The following is a 21,825-nucleotide window of genomic DNA, read 5'->3' as shown; positions in this document are numbered from 1 at the left end:
GATATTTTTATATATAAACATCTTAGAATAAAAAATTAAGAAAATATTTGCAGATATTAACATTTAACGAGTTCTCCCTCCATAGTCTATTCGCACCTTCATTCCCGCATGCGATCCTCCCCGTATCTAGTTACCGGCGCTGACTCTCCCGCGAAGCCCTAGCTTTATCCCGCACTATCTCTCTGACGCGAAGCTCAATCGCGAGACTTCTCTGTGCGGCTTGCCCTGGTTTGTTATTGCATTTGGTTTATATATGGCTTAGAATATTTAGATGAGTGTATTCTCTGATTTGGTATGAAATTAGTCGATCTGATAGATATGTTGTACGTAAATCATTGTCAACTCTCATTCATATGCGGTGTCTCTCCTAAATTATTCATCTTCTGATTCCTGGAACAAGTAGCGAAGGGATGGCTCTTGAAGTTGAGCTAACGAACTTTTGGAGCGTGGAGTGGGTTCAAAAAGTCCTCATTGTCGACTGGTTCCGAGCTAAATTCTAGAACTTGCTGCAAACTAACAATAGTTAGAGGAAGTTTTTCAATTAGGTTTGTACTTGATTCTACAATTCGAAATTAATCTTGGGATTTCGAACAGACTGAAATATGAAAAGTTTTTTCATTTGTAGATTGTGGTAGAAGACTTAATATTAGAACTCGAGAATTTGATAAGCCAATTATAATTTTCAGTCCCAGAAGTAGATATGGAAATAAAGTAGGACTAGTTTCGTAACGGAGACCACGGAATTGTAAGTTTGGAAATTTGTTGGTGATTTCCTGACAAAGAAATGGGAATCCTCAATCTGGTTGAATTGGAAGGAGAGGTGCAGAACCTCAACTTTGGAACAGTTGATTGCATGCCGGTACAAGCAATGAATGAGTGATGGGTTTAGGCATTAGAGATGAAAGAAAAGCAGAAAAGAAGTCCACCTCTATTTAGTGTTTGGCTCCACAACTGACCCCCAAGTACACCATCAATCTGCTTTCTTGAAGTTGTGACTGACATCTAAAGCTACCATCTCCTCAATTCTTCCTTCACCAGCAAAGCCAAATGACCCATAACAAAGACATACAGCATTTCTTATCTGATCACAGCTGTTTCTTGCTTTCTTGCAGCAAAAAACAAACCTTCATGCGTTACACTTTCTCTGCTCTTCACAGCCAAAGGCTCATGCTCCCTCATTTGATTTTTTTTTACTCTGTTTGCAATTTTTGAGTTTGTTTTCAGCTGTTGTTGGTTGGTGGTGTTTGATTTTGTTATTTGCTTTTGGTGTTTGACTCCTGCTGATGGAGTTTGGGGATGCTGCAGGAATACAAAATTTTGTCCTCTCGATTGTGTTTTGGGACTGACGGGTGACAGTTCTTTACTTTTGGAAACCCATTGCGGCTTATGAATTCAGTCCAGAAGACCATTAGTGGATATCAATTATTTATTTGTTTTTTTGGTTTCTTAGCATAAACAGGCATTCTGGTATCTAATTCTGTTAATTTTTTCCAAATGGTCTCTCTTTCTAGGAAACCAGATTCTGTATATGTTGTTTTTGGGCAAGATCTTTGATGCTTCCTTTCCAGAAATCAAAGAAGTGGAGAATATGAGTGTTTGGAAAATTCCAGTTTACACAACACCCTGCACTCAATGATGAAAACCTTTCTTTTCTCTTTTCATAATGCATCTACAAAAAAAAGGTGGCTCTCTAGTGTCTATGTTGTGTGTGTGTGTGTGTGTGTGTGTGTTTGGTATAGCAAGAATGATGAGGAAGGGAGGGGGGTGTTTAGCTAGGTACAGAGGCAGAGGTTATGAGGAGCAGAGAAGAAAATGGAGGACATAGAAAGAAGGGGTTTGTGATATAGATGATGCTAATGGTGGATGAGAGAGAAGAGAGACAGCAAAGAAGGAAGTAGCTAATAGATGTTCAAGGAGGAGGAAGTGGAGCAGCAGTACAGGTTGCTTTTTTTTTGCTTTAAAGCTTCAATAGTGTTTTAACTGGGTCAGCTAAAAGGATCGTAACTTCTTATTAGTTTAGAGATTTATTAGTAGCTCCAGTAACTTTTTGAATATCAAGAACTAGATGTCAACCCAAAAAAACCGTAACCCTGTAAAACAAATACCGAAAGAAAAACAAAAAAAAAACTAGATGATTTCAAATTTAAAGCAAAATCTATAAGCCAATTATATAAACATCCAACTGTAATAGAACGAAAGGTAAGAACCGAAGTAAAAGTTGGAACGGGTGTAACCACTGTTTTACCTTGTTTATGCATGCCTATGCTTGTGTTTTAGGAGCTGAAAAAATCAATTCTCGGTTATCCATATTCAAAAATATGTTGTTTCCAGGATTTGAGGAATAAGCTTGGAAGATGGACATAATCTCGCAGTTACAGGAACAAGTGAACACTATTGCTGCTCTTGCTTTCAATACATTTGGGACTCTTCAAAGAGACGCTCCCCCTGTCCGGCTTTCTCCAAATTATCCAGAACCGCCTACCAATCCTACAGATGATGCGTCGAATTTTGCTGAGCAACCCAAGCAAATGAGTGCAGCTCTAGTAAAGGCAGCTAAGCAGGTGTGTAGTATTTTGTGGTTGACCAATAATTCTCTTTGGATAGAAGAAAGAAATATTATTGGTGAGGCATGGTTGACCAGTCATTAAGGAAGTATATTTAGTTAAGAGGTTCTCTGCTTCTTTTAGTAATTGAATGTGGGACATGTTTTCGTCCCCCATAGAAATCATAGGAAAACTCATGTTGCCAAATAAAATATTTCTGATTAGTATGGAACGATTTCCTAACAGAATCTGTGAACGTTGTTTGCAACTCTCTGCATCCTATTGGACTGGAGAGCAATAGATGAAATGTTGTTTTAGTTGTAAAAAGATTATGTTGAGTTTGTAAGGAGCAAAAAAGGTATATAAAGAAATGTGTTGGGTTTTGAAGGAAACGAAAAAATACCAAATAGGTTTTCAGTTCATTTGAAATTTTTGGTGTTGTTGTGGCACTAACTTATTTGCTGTATAAAAGAGTAAAATCCATTATTAAAAAGTATGCAATGGATTCTTCTTTTATCTTGTCTAGTTCGATGCATTAGTCACAGCACTGCCATTGTCTGAGGGAGGTGAAGAAGCTCAACTGAGGAGGATTGCTGAGCTTCAGGTATAAACTATATAAATTATGAATCAACTGATTCAATGTTTTCCGTCTAATATTGCACTCATGTTTCTCGTGACTGATTCCATCTGAGTCGTTGTTCAGGCTGAAAATGATGCTGTTGGGCAAGAACTTCAGAGGCAACTAGAAGCTGCTGGTAAATATTGATGATTCTTTTGACCATTGGTTAATTTATTTACTATCTGGGTGCCGTTTTGGGTATCACAACCAAATCCACAGCGATCTCATTGTTCCCATTCTTGCTTGGAACAAATGATAGGTCTAGAAATGTGTAGTGCATTCTGATACTTGTTCACCTGGCTATATTCAACTGCCAGAACTAAATATTTCACTCTTATTTTACACGACAGAGAAGGAACTGAAACAGGTGCAGGAGTTGTTCAGCCAAGCAGCAGATAATTGTTTGAACTTGAAGAAACCAGATTGAGAATCCACTTGTTGAAAGAGTTGTATCCATCTTTCCATTTTCCCATATTTTAACAATATTTTGTTTTCTTTGGCCACAATGGTAGCCGTGCAAATATAATGAAGATCTGTAGATTTATCGATTTCGAAATCTGTATACACTAGGCTTACTGCTGGAATTTAACACACAGTTCTAATATCTTTATACGAGTGACAAGGCTGGGATATTCTTCTTTTGTGACATTACATGGAAACCCGACTTGTAACATGAGAATCTGGTCCTTCTCTACTTTCCAAGTTTTGATGTGCACATTGAATACATGCGATATTTGCCATACTTAACTAATAAATATATAAATATGCACAAAAAAATAAATTTACTTATACTTTCTGTCAAATTTTCAAAAAAAATAAAAAATCAAAAGCAACATTTACCATCTTTGACTCACAATGTTAGTGAGATTGGAAATGTTTGTTATTTTAGTGTAGACTTTAACACCACAAATTATTTCTGTGTTTAATTTAAACAATACAGTTTTACTAATTTGAAACTTCGTGACCTGCAATCTTCATACACATACAATATACACACACTTCGAATGCAACAGATTGAGTCAACCAGGTAACTGGTGCAAAACAGGCAAATTTTTTCAAACAATTTGAAAATCTAATGGTTACTACCAAAATTAAGATAGATATAAATATATAATAACCTCAAAACATTAGTTACAGTGGTTAGCCCCAGAAGGACCCATATATAATGCACTTCGAGAACTTGGCTCAGTATCACTTTCAAATGCCTCAATATGATAACTACTGCATGGTAGGATGTTTGGTAAAATATAAAGCAACAACAAAATAATTATTTTTTGTTTATAACAACTCCTGCGAACACAATTTCCCAATACAAACCAACTAAATTTAAGTCGAGCTACTGCTGATATGAGCATATGTTTCTATAGGCACAAACTCGAGGCGGCTCTAAGTCTTTAGTCAATAAAGATTGGCCATAGAATATATATATAGCTCTCAAAAATTGCATATTAATAGCTAAATCCCATTTGCTGCGGCTGCTGTTGCTGCTGCTGCGGCTGAGATGGTGGCTGTTGCTGTGGCTGCTGATAATTTCCGTAGCCTGGATAGCCTCCATAGAACATGTTAGGGTCTTGGGCAGCATATCCATAGTAGTCATGTCCCTGTGGTTGTGGGTATCCCCCATAGGACCATTGGTTAGGATCTGCCTGTGGCTGAAAAACATGCATCCAAATAGATTGTGAGATTAAAACATATATGCATGGTTCAATGTAGGAGGAATTAATATTGTATTAGGTAATATTAAGAACCTGTTTGTTTGAAGGACTTCGACCCCAAGAAAGTCTGACATTTTGGCCTCCCAACTGGATTCCATTTAGCATTCGCAATGCTTCCTCTGCGCAGTGTCTGAGAGATCACATTATCAAAAATAGATGTTAAGTCTGCCTAAGAGTTTACTTGAGAGTTACAAAAATAAAACTAAATTTTCCAGAAGGGTATTGACAACATTCTGCAGATAACTCACTTCTCAGCAAATTGAACAAACCCACATCTTTTCCCTGCTGGTATCTTTACATGTAGCAATGCCCCATATTGGCTAAAAACACTCCTTAAAATATCATCAGTGACACTGGAATCCAGACCACCAACAAAGATCTGCATGGTAATGCTGTTAACTGACAGCCACGCCCAGACAAAGTAAGCATTTCAACTGAAAACGAATAACAATACCCACCGTTGTGTTATTTGGATCATTATCACTCTGCCCACCTTGAACTTGAGGAGTCTGATATGAATCTGCATGAAAACCCATATAAAATAAAATGCTAAAAGGAGAGAATCATGCTTTCCACCCACATATGAGCAGAAATCAAGATAGGCCTGTATAGGCAGAACCAACTAGACCATTTCATCTTGTTCCTCGCTTACAATAAGATAATTAGTTGAAGACACAGAATTGAAAATCAGATGAAAAAGAGATATGGAACTATTTCAGCACAATCTTAAGCAGCACCTAAGAGTAAGAGAAGCTCCACAAAATACTATAATATAGCTGAATGTGCTAATTAGAACAATAAAATATGAGATCCAAAACATAAACTAGCAGAGATATCAGTAATCATAAACCATGGAATTGTATCATATGCTTCAATGCATCCAAAGCATGGTCTGAAGAGAAGATGAGAAACTAGACAAAAATATTAAAATCATAGAGAGAATTTGACAACGTATCAGAAATAAACAGAAACCTTTACTTTATTTCAATAGGGTTTTAAACTGGATCACAAAAGATTGAGCAATACGGAATACTCCGGTACAGCAACCGTAGAATCACTGGAATTCATATCTAAAGTGAAGGCCAAAAGAAATATCACTTGGGATTTTACAGGCTCATAAAATTTCTCCAGATGCGACAATGACTTGTCAGCTGAATAGAACAACAAGATTTCAGATCCCGAAGTACTGTATCTTCCTCAGAGAGTTTCTGCATGCAAGTCTTCTTGAGAAGATAAAATACTTAATTTGGCACAAATGTAAGACTAGCTTCCCATTTCCGCTAATATATAATAGGTTTTTCCGTCCTTTAATGCTCAAATTCTTCGAAAAGCCCAACAATAACCCAACGTATACAGTTTAAAATTTTTCGTCAACCACGAAACCTGAAATACCTTCTAACAATCTAACAGAACATAATCCTATCACTATAACGTACTATACACATGCAACCTTGCATGTATTGATGAATGAAGTACTTTTTTTATTTTTCTTCCCATTTCTCTAGGAAGTGAGGTAGACCCTATGGAGAATATGTGAGGAGAAGAAACTTTTGCAAAGTGCCTAGCACATACTTACAAAGATGAAACAACTACAACACGCATGACGTAACCATCATGACCCACTAGTGAAATGTTAAAAATCATCAAGATCTCAGCATGAGGACCCAACATTTAAATGATGGAATCTAACTAAAAATTTAACAAAGAACAATATGTCAAAGATTCAGAAATTAAATGAGGAAAAGAACTCGAACCTATAACTCAAGAGGGAAAGAAATAAGAAAAAAATCCTAACCTGGTGATAGAACATTGTGACCCAATAAATCTTGAACTAATAAAGTGACCATAAGTAACTGCTGGCAGCTGAATTAATAGTACATACCAGATAATTCTTCCAAAGTGTAGCATAAAAGATGCCACACCAATTGCAAATAAGGGGCAGAACAGAAACATTAAGCTTAACACCGACCTAACTGAAAGCTGAAGAAACTTCTGAAGTACCTACTGCCTAGGACTTAATTACATAAATGGAAGAAGTAAAGCACAGGCAACATTCACTGTCGTGACCCACTAGTAAAATTTAAAAAATCAACTAGATCCATACATGTGGACGCAACATTGGAAAACGATGGAATCTAACTAAAAACCTAACAAAGAAAAATGCATCACAGCATGATAAATGAAAGGAGGAAAAGTAAACCTCGAAGTAAACTCAAGAGAAGAACAAACACGAGAGGAAAAAAACCCTGACCCGGTAAAAGAATATTACTGGGCAAAAAAATCTTTAATTAACTAGTAGTGACTACATGTAACTGACTGGCAGTGGAACCAATAGCAGATACTAAATGATACTTTCAAAATGTAGCATAAAAGATGCCACACAAATTGCAAATAAGCGACAGCACATAAACATTAAACTTAACACTGACCTAACAGAGGGCATGGACTAAGGGGGTGACCGTTTCAGCTGAAATCAGTTCCAGGCCCCAAGATGATAGAGCCTCTTGACGCCCTGCTTTAAGACAACAGGAGATAACAAGAGTGCTATAAGCTTTTACAACGTGGAAGATTTGAATAGCATTTACCGTGCCCAAAATGTTAAGGAAACCACAGGAAGGAAAAAAGTCAAAAATGACTTTGTAAACTTCTGCTCATTCTCAAAAGCATAACTATGAAACTGAACTTAACAATAATGTTGAGGATAACACGTACTGAACATTAGTAATGGGATTACTGTGGATAACCTTAACAAATTTACCCAGAAACTATAAACTAAAGCTCAATAAAGAAAGAAAACCAAAAAAAAAAAGGAAATACAACATTCACAAGAGATCACAGAAAAATAAAATATCAGATAGAATAATTTGCACCCAGTTGCCAGGGAGACAAGAAAATAGAACAAATAACCACCAAGAGATAGACACAAACCTTTTTGACCAGAAGCTGTCTTCTTGTTAGTAGCAGGCCCAATTCTCATGGGCCTTGTTGAACAGAAAGCCCCATTCATCTCAGTCATGGCTCGTAATTGCTCGCTTTCATCTGCAAATTTAACAAATCCATAACCTTTTGTCCGTCCAGTAAGCCTATCAATCACAACCTTTGCACCCTTAACTGATGTATAGCGAGCCCTGAAAGTCTCTTGTAGCATATAATCTGTAACATCTGCCGCCAAGTCCCCAACAAATACTGTATAATCAGGGGTATCATCCCGCTTTTCCCCTGAACTAAAAGTTGCCCAGTTCAGCCTGAAGAGCTGTTCACCATTTGGCATGGGCGTTGCATTATATGTTTGTAAAATTCTTTCAGCAACAGCACGTGAAACAAACTCAATAAAGCCATAACCCTCTATTTGACCAGTTTGCTTGTTGCGGATGACTTTCACGGAAACAACCTGCAAAAATGAAATTTGACATTTAGCTAAGAAGAGCATCAATCCCAGGTCAGCGCAAGCACACAACCAAATATTACTTCAATAAAGAAAGAAAGAGCATTTGCGGGTGTAGGGTTATTCTGAGACCAGTCTTTAGGTCACACAGCAAATTCAGCTTGTGTCAAACCTAAATTTGAAAACCATAGTTTTCAAAGAAACATAGAAATACTTCAAATAGTTCTTTAGTTCATTCACGGCAACTAGTAATTTCTATCATTCAGCTTTTAAGCTGAAGCATGATTTCAACATCTTCCAGAATACACCTAAGTATTGATCTCTGCAGCATGTACTAATCTTCTTGATGAATCTCCAAACTCATTGTTCAAAGCTATTTTTTGAGATATGATCTTATCCAGACCGACCACCAAAAAAAATATTAGGAGGCCGTACATCTACACAATAATCTTCCATATATACGTGGTAAACGAACATCAAAATAGCCCAAAGCTGAAAGTAGCATCATACTAATCTAAAAACAGACTATTAGAAATGGTGTTTTTCAAAAAAATTCCTTAACCTGATAAACAAGAATTAAAAGCACGTAAAGAAAAGCCAAAAGCTACAAATCTAATGCACCCAGAATCACAACTTCTCAAAAGTAAAAAAGCAGAACCCAGTTTTCAATCTTCTTCGTTTATAGTACCTCTCCAGTCTGAGGAAAGCAGCTCAAAAGATAGTTCTCATCCATCCAGTATTGCAAGTCCCCGATCCAAAGAGTCCGGATCTCATCCCCACCTTCGGGTTGACCAGATTGCGTTTGCTGCGGCTGAGCAGGCGGCTGCTGTTGCGCCCACATGGGATGAGCAGCACCCTGCGTCTGAGGAGGCTGGGGCATCATCATCGTCGGATACGGCGGCTGTTGCTGATAGCCGTACTGTGGTTGAGCCTGTGGAACCATTGATGGTGGTTGTGGCTGAGCCATGGGTCCAGGTGCAGGCTGCTGCATCATGATTAGAGCAGGGATAAAAGATCGGTGTTCTGGAGATAGAGAGAGAGAGAGAGAGAGAGAGAGAGAGAAAAATGTTTGCTTTTGGCGACGATGCAAACCCTAACCCTAGACGATGGGGCTGCTGGAGGGATTGGACGACGGGGCGTGAAAGATTGGTTAAATAGAGAGAGGAGGGATTGGTTACCAATTTAGCTTAGTATATGTGGACAGTGTTCGAGTGCTTCGCGGATATTTTTAGATTTTTGTCCCCTTTTAACTTGAACCGTCGGATTCGTAGACTCGCGTGTAATTTCAAGTTATTTTAAAAAAATGCAAATATTTAGGGTTTGGTTCAACTTAATCTTAATTCAATTATTGTGTGATTACTAAACAATTCTAAAGGAAGTCCATTCACTTTTTTCATTTATAATTTATTTTATTTTTCTTATAACTATAATAAATATATTTAATTAAAATCATATCTCAAAATATTCTCATATTCTTAAAAATAATTTCTCGTAAGTATGTTTCGGATTTATAGTATTTAAGTTGAATAATAATTCTAATTGTAATTATATACCAAAATATTTTATATTAATAAACATCAATCATATTGTATAATATTTTATTATTTTTTTAAATTTATGTTTTATTTTATATTTTCATTATTATTTTTTACTTTTTATAAATATTTATCATTTTTCGATACAAACGTAATTTTTTTATATAAAATTATCATATTTTATATTAAAATATAATTTTTATTGATATTGTGTATCTAAATATTATTATATCATTAACTATTGATTAGCTTAAATAATTTATAATTATGAATTTAACCTTGTATTTTTCTCATTTTATGTTATGTTTTTTTTATGTTTATGTTTATGTTTACGAACAAATAAATAAAAAATCAACTAAACCATAACTCTCTTTTGTTTGTCTGTGCATTTTTATTTTAAGTGTTCAGTTAAATAAATTTTAATTAAAATAATCAATACAATAACTACTCAGTATATATAAACTAGTATATTAAAACTTTATATGGAAGCATCACATTTTTATTTATTTATAAAGTGAAAGTTATTGTTTATAACTTTTTTTTTCAATACATTTATAGTTATTACTGAATCCCGCTTTCAATTATAATCATATCTTAAAATTCATACATTTTATAACATCAAATTTTTTAAACAGTCGGATATTATTTTATTCAAACTAAATCTCAGTTAATATATATATTTAATGAAATTATCAATTTCGACTTTTTGTACATATATTGATATTGAATTATGTCTATAATCATATCGTATCTCAATAAAATCTTATAAATATATACATCAACTATTTGAATAATTTGTCACTATTTTTTTAGTCAACTATTAAAAAAATATTATATTACGATTATCATCTAAAATATTATATTTAATTGTGAATAATCACATATTTATTGAAAGTCATATAGTGATCGGTTCTCTTAACCAAATATATTAAAAAATATTTTAAATATGTAATTATTTTAATTATAAAATATCCAACGTTTAACATGATTTATGTGTTTGTATTCGTCACTAAAATAAATAAATAAAATTAGATAATCAGTTAATTTTCATTATTCAAAATAGTGTTTAACTATTTACCCGCTTATAGTAAAATTATTATAAAATATTTTGATACGACATATGTTTTATAATATTTTAAATTCTAAACCAACGATGATTTTATTTCAACTATTAAATCACTTACCGAGTAAACTCACTTGTCCAAATGGGCTATTGTTAAGATTATTATAATTCAAAATTTGATCAAATCCTTTATAAATTGTGTTTTACAAATGATTTTTCTTTGGACCAAATATATTATTATGGCTTAATTCCAATGTATTTAATATCTACCTTATATTAATATATGTTTCATTTTTTTTTAAAGATAATGTATAATAATAATTATTAGTAATATATTAGTTGAACTGTAATAACTAAGTTTAGATAAATATTTAATAAATTTATTTTATTTTTTATTTAATTTAATATGACTGATGATTAATTAACTATTATATTAATTAAATTGTAATAATTAAATCGAAATAAATTTTAACGAAATAAAAATTTAGTATTAATTAAGTTAGGATATATATTATAAATTAAAAATTTTAGATAACTTTTTAAATTTTCATAAATATAGTAAGATAATTATGTTTAAGGTTTAAATTAATGTTTAATTATCTAAAACTATAAAAAAGTAAAATAAATTATAAAAAAATTTCACAATATTTAATAAATTTTATTAAGGAGAAAAACAAAATAAAATATTTTATAACAAAAAAGAAAATATATATTTATTTATTTAGCCAATCATGTGAGATGGGCAAAATCGTCAATTCACCATATTACCATTTGTAATGATGACCTCACGTAGTTGGCATCCAATCATACGCCAACCCTGAAAAAGCCCGCACACACTCAACTTGCATTCCTCCCTCTATAAAGCCTCACTTCCCCCCCGCTGCCTCCGCCATCAACTAGCCATTTAGCCTCCAAGCCCACTTGCCTCGGCTGTAGCTTTTCCTCGTCAGTAACAAAAAACAGGAAATGGAGTTCTCTGGGTATCAGCAAACTTCTTCTCCTTGGCAATATCTCTTAGCTTCTCCTTCACTCGTTGCCTACCACCATTTCAACCCAGAAAACTATGTTCACTGGACTCAAACCCCTGACTCTCATATTTACTCTGCTGATCTTCCCGGTTATTTTTCTCCCCCACCCAATACAAATTCCAGCGTATGATTTCCTTTTCCCTTTTTTAAATATATATATATTTTTTTAAATTATTTTTTTCTGGGTTGGCAGGTGTGAGGAAAGAAGAGATAAGGGTGGAGGTGGAGGAGACAAGGTACCTAACAATCAGAACAGAAGCCATTGACGAAACAACAAAGCCTGCAAGAAGCTTCATGAGGAAGTTCAGGCTTCCGGGTATGGTGGATGTTAATAGAATATCAGCTGGGTACGAAGATGGTGTGTTGACTGTTACAGTTCCGAGAGCTTTTACGAGTAGGAGAGGGCTTCTTGTTGACCTCGATAGTATTCCTGAGAGTCTTGAGGTTACTGCAAGAGCTGCTTGAATTTTAAATATTTGTTTTAATTTGAAAAAAAAAAAATTTGATTGGTTGCTAAGAAAATATGTGATTGAATCTTGTTCTGGAATATTCAGTTGGAGTTATTGTATATATGAAGTTTTATACTTTCTATTATAGTAAATTTTAATATTGTATATATATATATATTTATGTAAATATTTTATTTAGTTATTAATTATTAAAGTTGCAGTGTCCAAATTATTCATATTTACTCTGCAGCTTTAATCCAATGACTTGCTTGCACTTGAAGTAGCCCGCAGTCGTAGGTTCCTTCTTTGAAAAATTAAATTATTAAAATTTTCCCAGTAAATAAATTGTAGAATTAAAATAGATTACTAATATTTAATACTAATTAAAATTTAAATAAATAATTCTTTATTTGTCCATTAAAAGTTTATAAATAATTATTTTACATGTTTATATTAAGATGAGAATTAAATTTTATTTAAAACATTTAAATATATAAATATTATTAATTTAATTTTATTATATATTAGAAATATATGAACCCAGAGCCCATTTCAAGTTGGCCCGGCCTGCTTTTTCTTCGTGCACCACCAAAGCTTCCGCCCCAAGTCGGAGTTTCGTCTTTCCGAACTGAAAAACCTCACCGGGTTTTTCTTCGTCATTGGCGCCGTTGAATATACTTTTCACTTTTTATTTCTCGTATTTCAGCTCCGTCCAAATGAGAAGATTCAGCTGGCTGGGGCTGGTAATTGTTATGAATTTAATATTCTTTAATTATTTTTTAGGTAACAGAGAGAGAGGGATAGAGTTTTCATCTTCATTCTTCAAAAATTTTTTCCTCATTTTTTTTTTCCGGTGGACACTTATTTGAATCGGCGTTTTACTGTTTGCAGGTTCAGCGGCAGTTACAGTCATCAATAGCTGTAGAATCAGCATGTACATTGCATCAGTCATTCTGTAGACAAGGTAACACACTCGCGCTAATATACGTTGATTTTGTTCTAATGATTGACTTTTTTGGCTTCTATTAACTGATGCCAATTGCTTGTTGCTCTGGCGGTTCCTGATTATCAGTAGCTTCTATTTTGCTTTATTGTTCGTCTTTTCCCTCTTTTGGTCAGTTGTAGCGTAATATCTAGAAACTCTATACCAGTGGCATGCCTGATTAGTAACTATGCGCTAACAATCCACGTTTGTTCGTTTTTCCTTTGAAATAAGCCTTGCACAGTTGCAGTTTGAATGTTGGGAAACACGTTGAGTTTGCGGCAGGTGGAGTATCATTAAGACCGCGGTACATTCATGCTACAGGTCATTTATCAGTCCCTTCCATGCAGCTAAGAAGAACACCCTGTTTTCACTGCCAATATTTTGAATTATGCTTTCAATTTTGGTTACCCTTTATGCATTTTCCAGGATCATGTTGCTCTGCATCACGAGACTACTATGAAATTCTTGGTGTCCCTCAAAATGCTAGCCGAGATGAGATTAAGAAGGCTTTTCATGCTGTAAGTGCTTGTTAATAATTTTATATGATTAAATTCTTACACCATCATTCTAGTACTTTGCTCGTATGCTTTTTCCTCACAACCTTGGATCATTACTAGATGCCGAATCATGTCTAAAATTTTAGTTTGAGTTGCTATACTTGTTTTGTAGTCTTTTAATATTATGATCTACTTAAGTTGATGATTGTCCACAAAATTTCAGCTGGCAAAAAAATATCATCCAGATGCAAATAGGAATAATCCTTCTGCTAAGAAGAAGTTTCAAGAGATAAGAGAAGCTTATGAGGTGTGCTTATCTTGCTAGCAGTCTAGAGAATCTTTTTTAGATCGCACTTTTCTCTCTTGTGTGCATGCATAAGTTTATTCTTGGATTGGAATGACCACTTTTATACTCCTTAAATAAGGAGAAAAGGTCTCAAATTTGGAATGTACATGTCAATTAGAAAATTCTTTGTAAAAGATAATGTTTTCACCCCTTTTTTTGTTAATTGCAGATTTTAGGAGATTCTAAAAAGAGGGAAGAATATGATAGGGTAACAACTCTCGCTCACATTGGCAATTTTATGTTTTTAACTTACTCAGTTGGTCTTTTTCATGTCCATTGCAGCTGGGGACTAATCATACAGGGGATATGGAATATGATCCTAGTGATGCTGAGAGGTTTACACGTGCTTATCGAACTCATTTCTCTGATTCTTTCCACAAAATATTCTCTGAGGTATTTTCCATCATAGTGCTTTCTATATTAAATGCGTTTAATCTGTCTACCCGAATCATCCAATACCACTACTGAAACCACGTATTAATGCAGATTTTTGAGGAGGAGACTGATCATTTTGCACCTGATATTGAGGTTAATTTTTGTAGCTTTGGGCCGGATGTTATGGCAAATTTATTTCCACTATTTCCTGTCTAAAGTGCATGTATGCTGTTTGCTTCAAAATATTGCAGGTGGAGTTGATACTCTCTTTTTCTGAAGCTGCTAAAGGATGCACAAAGGATATGTCTTTTGATGCATTTGTTCCCTGTAATTCTTGCAGTAAGTAGAACTAGTATATCTCACAATGGTATTTTTTTTGACACCACCTAGCAGCCAAACGGGCTTTTTACAAATGGGTTATTCTCAATTTTACTTGAAAGTTCATGTGAATGTTCCTTTCATAGGAACTGATGCTATCAGTCTTTTCTTTTCTATAATGTTGAGGATTTCTCTGCTTCTTTAGATTGACAACTGCGGAAAACTAAGTTTTCAGGGTAGAAACCGGGATTTAGGCTCATAGATAACACAAAAAGAAAAAGAACAACCCCCCTGATGTCATAATCTATTTAATCTCCTGCTTTGATTTGGACTTGACTGAAAGTTCTCTAATATATGTTATGGTAAACTGAATTTGTTCAAATGGACAAGTGAATTCTTTTTATGTTGATGGTGACATATTCTTCTCACCATGAAAAGTTCTAGTCATATCGATATCTATGTTGAGGAAAAATTGGACTGCTCCGTTTAGTTTGTGTACAGCTAAATTTATTTTGTTTAACATTTTTTACATGTCTGTGGTATGATGGTTATTTAGTTAATCACATTTCTTTACTCTTCATTTAGTTCTACAGTTAATGACTATGTTAACTTGTTTCTTGTTTACTCATTGGCAGGTGGACGTGGCTATCCCGTTGATGCCAGAACAAGAATTTGCTCGACTTGTAGGGGCATAGGGAGAGTAAGTTTTTGGATATCAAAATGCTGATGATTATTTCACTTTGTGAAGATAATACTTTCACCTGTTTTTTTTTTTAATTTTATTTTTAAGGTTGACAGTCTAAATGAATATTCCTTTGTGCCTAATTTCATGCAACCGTGAATCAGGTTACAATTCCTCCATTTACGTCAATGTGTAGTACATGTAAAGGGTCAGGACGGATAATTAAGGTGATGGGAATTTCAGTGAATGCTGGTGTAATTTTTTATTGTTTTCACAACTATTAATTATGTTCTATCCATCTGATTCAGGAATACTGTATGTCATGCAAAGGATCGGGGGTGATTCAAGGCACAAAAAATATTAAATTTACAATTCCAGCAGGTTGTTTATTAATGGTAGTTTTTGGTGAAATCAGTTGAGCTTAGGCTTGTAGATAAGCATGGTTGTGTTTGGTTCTTACCAATCTATAAAAGGAACAAGATTTTATGAATGGATTTCTTTTATCTCTTAAGTTCAAATTCCTTGTTTCTTTGTGGTCAGCTGGCAAACCCGATTCGATTATGTCTGGTCATTGAGGACAACTGTCTAGATCACTGTGTTATTTAAAATCTAAAAGATATTATTTGACTTGAATATGATTTCTGAAATCCCAGCAAGTGAAAAAAAAAAAACCAAAAATGACGGAGTTTTTATCACTGATGAGACTTTGTTTGCAATCTATCATTACCGGCTACACGTGATATTTTATTTGAATTTTTCTCAAATGAAGTCTTCGCTCTCAATTATTGGGGTAGGTGTGGAATCTGGAGATACAATACGTGTGCCAGATGCTGGTAATGCAGGGGCACGAGGAAGTCGGCCTGGCAATTTGTTTATTAAACTGAAGGTACACTTTATCTTCTTTTAGTGCATTCATCTTAATTATTGTGAAATTTATCGGAATCTGGTTCTATAGCCTGTTCGTGATGATAATAAGCTGTCAAATAAGCTTCTAAAGCAATGAGGGTGGCTGTTAAATTTGATTGAAGCACAGAGTTTACTCCATAAGCTATTTGTTAACAGATCCAATCTTTTATGTCTTTCCCTCTGTTAAGCATTCAATTTAAGATGAAATCATCTCTATCTTCTAACAAATCTTATTAGTGACATTCTGTGATAACTTACATAAAAGTGCCATATACTTCTCTATTCTCTCAGACCAAGATCTTTACTTTAATTGCAATCTCAAGGAAGAGCTTGCTAGTCAATTTCCTGATAAGTTATGCTGAAAATTGCTCACATACTTTAGCCAGATATAAGAAGGGCATGATAGTTGGTTTCAAGTGCATTCTATTGTCTAATTGAGACATCAAAAATGCAATTAAATGAGTAGGCTGTAGCTTGAAACACCAATAAAATTATACTGTTGTTTATTTTATATAATTCAAACTGTCTTATTCCATCCCTCCACCCACTTTCCCCTTCCCCCCCACTCCCACCAAAAAAAGAAAAAAAAAAGTCTGTCTTGCAGAGAACTAATAATGATTCCACTATAGGGTCCTGTCTGGATCAATCCCGACCCAATTCCGTGTTGATTTCCAACAGAATTTTCATAGAAGTAACAATTGGAGATCCCATTCCCAAAAGATTCGAATTGGAATTGGAGGTAGCTCAAATATAGAAGTTTCTACCTATCAAGACTAATATACATATTCATTGGAGTTTACTAGCAAGGAATGAACATTGAATCAAAGGAGGCATAAATCTTTTAATCCTGTTTTAATTTCTCTCTCTCTTTCTCAGAACACATTTTTTTATGTATATTCACGACCCTTAGTTATTGTAGTACTACCTTAGATGTATGTTTTATCTGTCAAGAAATGATATCTCGTGCTAAGAAAGAGATGAGAGTTTTTATTTGTATGACTATAATTTGTATGTTATGTCTGTAATAGTTGTTATCTGCATTCTTCTATTCCTTCTTTAGCACGTAGCAGTTTAATGGTTTTTATATGCTTATGTAGGTTGCTGATGATCCGATCTTTGCTAGAGATGGTGCAGATGTTCATGTGGATGCTAATATTAGCTTAACACAAGTAAAGAACTAAAATCCTACGTAAAATAGCACTTGTCTTCTTCTTGTTCTTTTCCTGAAAAAGAAATCTAAAGCTCCAAGTGCACTTCCAATTATATATATATATATATATATATATATATTTATAAAAATTTTATTTGGCATGAAATTTTGATATTTATTTTTTCCTTTTTTTTATTAATTTATCCAATAATGTGCTTTCCTCTCAGCTTCTAAATAACTACTTTTTACTGTTAATGGAATTAAAAATTGGTGCATGCCATCAGGTTTGCAAAAAGGCACACAGTTCCAGCATGAGTGCATACTCACACAAAAATGTCTAATGTACATGGACATATACATAAATACACATATAGATGGGCATGTTTATCTGTTTGTATGTGCATTTAGTTTTCTTGCCTTTTAAAATTATAATTACCATTATGCAGTGATCCTTTGTATTTTTTGTTTTCTTTGATCACCGATCACCATATGTTTATATGCAATGTTCATTGAATTTTGTCAGTAATTTCATGCTTGGTTCTTTCAGGCCATTCTTGGTGGTAAGATTGAGGTGCCAACTCTGTCAGGCAAGATACAAGTAAAAGTAATACTTGTTCTTTTCTTCATATCATTCTGCGACATGTTCCTCCCTTTTCCTATTGAAGGAAGCTTCTTTAATGTTTCCAGTACATGTTTTATTTTTATAGAGTTTCCAGTATTTTATTTAAAAAAAATGGTTTCCAGTACATGTGATTATGAGGAAAGGGATTGTGGTGATTGGCATTTCATCAAGTTTTTCAAAAGACAATGGTGGTTATTATCCGTAAAGCAGATTTTCTGCTCTTATTGAAGCATCAAATAATTGATTTTCTAAGATTACAGATTGATAAGTTTTAATTTGATCATGGGTTGTTGGCATGATATTCCTACAAACTAACCACGTGAAAATTATATTGCACTGGGATTGCAGCACTTTCCCTGTGAGTATGTGTTTTGTGTGTGTGTGTGTGTGTGTTTGTCAAGTGTGTTTTCCGGTGTAATTCAAACACAAGATTTTGCATGAGAAGTAACTAATTTAAACATTATCAGAAGTCTGATAATCTATATTTGCCAGAGCCTTTTGTTGCTAATAGAATGCCATCTTTATCAGTAATTGTTTATTTAAAAAAGGAACTTATCATCAGGTTTTAAAAAAATTGAGATGTTCTGTCCTATGCATGCATGCCATTCTGCCCAAGGCATGGTTTTTGACGACTATTATTCTATTCTTGCCAATTATGGCTCTTTCAGATACCTAAAGGGGTTCAACCTGGACAAATAGTTGTTTTAAGAGGGAAAGGTACACTTTGTTTTATTACTTCACGAATTTCTTTACCCTCCTTAAATGTGCTTACTGGTCAAGGTACCTGCAGGACTTCCAAAGCCTGGTTTTCTTATCGACCACGGGGATCAATATGTGCATTTTCGCATTAAGTTCCCTATGTGAGTTTTTTCACCTTTCTTTATGATATATTTTTGTCACTAAGTTCTTTATTGTTTTAGTTTCAGTGTCAATAATTGCTACTATTTGCCATTTAACATTGTTTACTGAAAATAAGAAACTTATGATGCTTGCTTCAGCTTTGTTATCAAGTTTGTTTACATGTTCTTGGCATTTTATTTTACTTCGTGTTAGGAAATAGAGGTTTCCGTTTTGTTGTTATAAGATTATGGCCAAATTTCATTTTATTATGTTGTCTCTAGTAATGCACTCTATTTATTAAAGGCCAGTAGATTTCCTGTTTATACATGGTCTACTTGGATTAACAGTTATCCTCATCTTGGAAAATTTGTGGTGCCTTATAATTGACTCGAGGTCCTTTCGTGAAGTTCCAGATTAATAGTTTGATCTTAACCCAATTTTGTTTCTTACCTACTGCAAGAGCCCTGATTTTCACTGAGTGATGGATTGGAATCTATCAGGAACTAATTATCAGTGAATGGGCTCTTTAAGATTGTCCAACTAATACTAAGATCTTTTCTAGTTCTCTTGTGGTGATTGAGTGTAAGACTGACAGTCCAAGCTGGTTTCTTTTAAGTCCAAGTAGAACTTAAACTTCTCTTTCTTTAGGCGGTTAGTCCTCTATGGCCTTAACTTTCTAGAATTTTTATGTTATCGAACCAGTCACTTCTGAGATATTTTTTTTTTGGGTGAAATCTTTCTGATAGCGAGATCTCTTTAAATCATATGTATAAATTAGTTATACCTGCCACTAAGATGTCAAGTTTATGCGTAGATTGATTTAGCTTTTATAATTACTTTGGAACACCAAATCCACTGCACATCTGAGTAGGCTTGAAGAATGCATTTTCTAATGTATATTCTGCCTTTTGATTTTATTTCTTGGTCTGCAGTACAATAAATGAACGCCAGAGGGCTATTTTAGAAGAATTTGCAATAGAGGAAATTAATAACGAAAGCAGCACTTCTACAGAAGGAAATTGGTAGGTCTTCTGGAGTATAACATCTTCTTTCCCGTCTATATACTTAGCTTTCTAATTTTTGTGTGCTTTTTTTTTTTTAATAAATAATTTGTGTACTTTATCTGAAAATCTCTAGTGTAAATGAAAAATGATGAAAAATCTACTACAATATAATAAAATTTGATTTCACGAGAAGTTTTAAGTATAACTGAGACAATATATTCCAAATTCAATCAAAACTAAGAAATTTAGAATGCACAAAACTATTTTTATAATTTTCGATAAGACGTTTAGCATCTCCAAAGTAAAGCTAGGTTATGTTTGGAATTGATGAACTATATATGTATTGTTCAATTGGAAGATAGAATAAAAGACCTTGGCAGAGCTATCCAATCACCCTCGGCAAAGACCTCAGCCGACCAGTTACTTGCTGGTGAGGGCTTAATTTTTTTTTTCTATATTTAATGATATTAATATTAAAAGAAATTAATTAATTATAATAATTTAAGATATTCAAGATACTAACTAAAGAATATTAGTTATAAAATTCATCATCTTTTTTAACTTGTTAAGTAATTTGTACTGTCCAATTATAATAGTAAAATAAGAATGCATTGACTCGAACCTTAGGGGGTTGATGAATCCTACTTGAAGCTAAATTGATGCCTTGAAGCATATAGGGCACAAACAAATCAGTTGGTTTTTAGTTCAATCTCAGCATTGGCTGAACTTACATCTTGATGTAGTTGTTTCTTTAGTTGTTATCATTTTGGTTGTAATGAAGATCCTGAAATGGACAACAGGCTTTATCAGCAGCTCTCTACTGGTTGAACTTACAGGTGGCAGCAAATTCTTGCACTTACTACAAGCTCTAAGTTTATACTTCAGTTTTCTGCGCTGTTGCTGATCATGCTCTTGATGAAGAATGTGATAGGTTAAACCGAGTCGACCTGAGTGGAGTTGGATGAAGGTAAGAATTCCAATTGCTAATGAATACTAACATGGAAGTTTGTCCTTGTCTCATTTTTTTCGACTGGAGGTCCATGTTGGTAGAGGTTATCAATACAAGCTGATTGCAAAATAAGTCGATTGCTTTCCCCTTGGGTTTTCTGCAATATGGTAACCCCACTTACATGATACTGCTGTACAAGCACATTTTGATTTACTTCTATAATGATATAAAGTTAATTGATTTACTGGTGGGCAAAAGTTCCTTTTTGTTGACAATCCAACATAATGTATAAATAATTAGTTAGCGATGCAGCAAGGGCAATTAAGCCTTGTAATTTTTTTTGGCCAAATTCATTAAACATGTATCCCAAAATATCTTTTTAATAAATTCAAATGCGAACATATTTAAGGGTCATTTGTAAGTTACTCTTATGTCAAATTACCTTTGGATAGTTTTGTCAATTCATTCTATTAGTTTGCATCTTCATTTGTATTGGAATGTATAGGATCTTTTTAAAAGTTATTTTTTTTTTGGTCATCTGTCAATTGTATGAAGGACAAATTTTAAGACACTCAGAACTACAACTTTTTGGAATAGAAGAAAGAAAATGCACCACCCAGACCATACTCAATTGTATGATTTCTTTAAGAGTCATTTGAAGGATAATTGTTGGTTGAAATTTATAGTAGCTCAGTGGGCAAAGCCTCCACAAGATGTTTAATGGTCTCATGAATATATGTAATGTTTTGCTTACTCTGAAAAAATGGTGGAAAATGTAAAAGTTTAAGAATTTTGCAAATACATTCATATGGTT

At 33.9% G+C, this 21,825-nt stretch overlaps 4 protein-coding genes across 9 annotated transcripts; 3 read left to right on the top strand and 1 right to left on the bottom strand.

The window, feature by feature from the left end:
- Positions 1 to 35: 35 nt before the first annotated feature.
- On the top strand, positions 36 to 3,856 carry MED21 (mediator 21). Of its 3 annotated transcripts, XM_022031706.2 has the most exons (6): positions 36 to 228; positions 1,306 to 1,940; positions 2,332 to 2,561; positions 3,070 to 3,147; positions 3,247 to 3,298; positions 3,513 to 3,856. In XM_022031706.2, exons 3-6 carry the CDS (start codon positions 2,355 to 2,357, stop codon positions 3,587 to 3,589), a joined length of 414 nt encoding a protein of 137 aa, XP_021887398.1. In that variant the 5' UTR covers positions 36 to 228; positions 1,306 to 1,940; positions 2,332 to 2,354; the 3' UTR covers positions 3,590 to 3,856. The 3 variants fall into 3 exon arrangements, with proteins under 3 accessions (XP_021887398.1, XP_021887399.1, XP_021887397.1); XM_022031707.2 differs by lacking the exon at positions 1,306 to 1,940 and having other exon boundaries at positions 36 to 213; XM_022031705.2 differs by lacking the exon at positions 1,306 to 1,940 and having other exon boundaries at positions 37 to 228.
- Positions 3,857 to 4,410: 554 nt separating this feature from the next.
- Positions 4,411 to 9,408, bottom strand: RBP45B (RNA-binding (RRM/RBD/RNP motifs) family protein). Its single transcript, XM_022031667.2, has 6 exons — positions 8,951 to 9,408; positions 7,806 to 8,268; positions 5,336 to 5,397; positions 5,126 to 5,256; positions 4,911 to 5,007; positions 4,411 to 4,814 (listed from the first exon to the last, which is right to left on the bottom strand). Exons 1-6 carry the CDS (start codon positions 9,254 to 9,256, stop codon positions 4,611 to 4,613), a joined length of 1,263 nt encoding a protein of 420 aa, XP_021887359.2. The 5' UTR covers positions 9,257 to 9,408; the 3' UTR covers positions 4,411 to 4,610.
- Positions 9,409 to 11,739: 2,331 nt separating this feature from the next.
- Positions 11,740 to 12,482, top strand: LOC110806768 (HSP20-like chaperones superfamily protein). Its single transcript, XM_088207545.1, has 2 exons — positions 11,740 to 11,977; positions 12,082 to 12,482. Exons 1-2 carry the CDS (start codon positions 11,827 to 11,829, stop codon positions 12,351 to 12,353), a joined length of 423 nt encoding a protein of 140 aa, XP_088063671.1. The 5' UTR covers positions 11,740 to 11,826; the 3' UTR covers positions 12,354 to 12,482.
- A 408-nt stretch (positions 12,483 to 12,890) lies between these two features.
- On the top strand, positions 12,891 to 21,255 carry ATJ1 (DNAJ heat shock family protein). 4 transcript variants are annotated; one of them, XM_022031699.2, is made up of 19 exons: positions 12,892 to 13,080; positions 13,229 to 13,301; positions 13,554 to 13,643; positions 13,749 to 13,840; positions 14,043 to 14,126; positions 14,335 to 14,373; positions 14,448 to 14,558; positions 14,652 to 14,693; positions 14,792 to 14,879; positions 15,494 to 15,558; positions 15,705 to 15,767; positions 15,849 to 15,921; positions 16,335 to 16,426; positions 17,544 to 17,615; positions 18,144 to 18,194; positions 18,887 to 18,935; positions 19,009 to 19,078; positions 19,991 to 20,080; positions 20,899 to 21,255. In XM_022031699.2, exons 1-19 carry the CDS (start codon positions 13,054 to 13,056, stop codon positions 20,996 to 20,998), a joined length of 1,371 nt encoding a protein of 456 aa, XP_021887391.2. In that variant the 5' UTR covers positions 12,892 to 13,053; the 3' UTR covers positions 20,999 to 21,255. The 4 variants fall into 4 exon arrangements, with proteins under 4 accessions (XP_088063020.1, XP_021887391.2, XP_021887390.2 ...); XM_022031698.2 differs by having other exon boundaries at positions 18,144 to 18,200; XM_022031701.2 differs by having other exon boundaries at positions 18,144 to 18,200; positions 20,863 to 21,255.
- The last annotated feature ends 570 nt before the right edge of the window (positions 21,256 to 21,825 follow it).

This window comes from Carica papaya, chromosome 7 (genome assembly GCF_054855325.1).
Source record: "Carica papaya isolate Zhongbai chromosome 7, ASM5485532v1, whole genome shotgun sequence".
Lineage (NCBI taxonomy): Eukaryota > Viridiplantae > Streptophyta > Magnoliopsida > Brassicales > Caricaceae > Carica > Carica papaya.
Note: the sequence above shows the minus strand (reverse complement) of the source record. Positions and strands in the feature narration are given on the sequence as shown.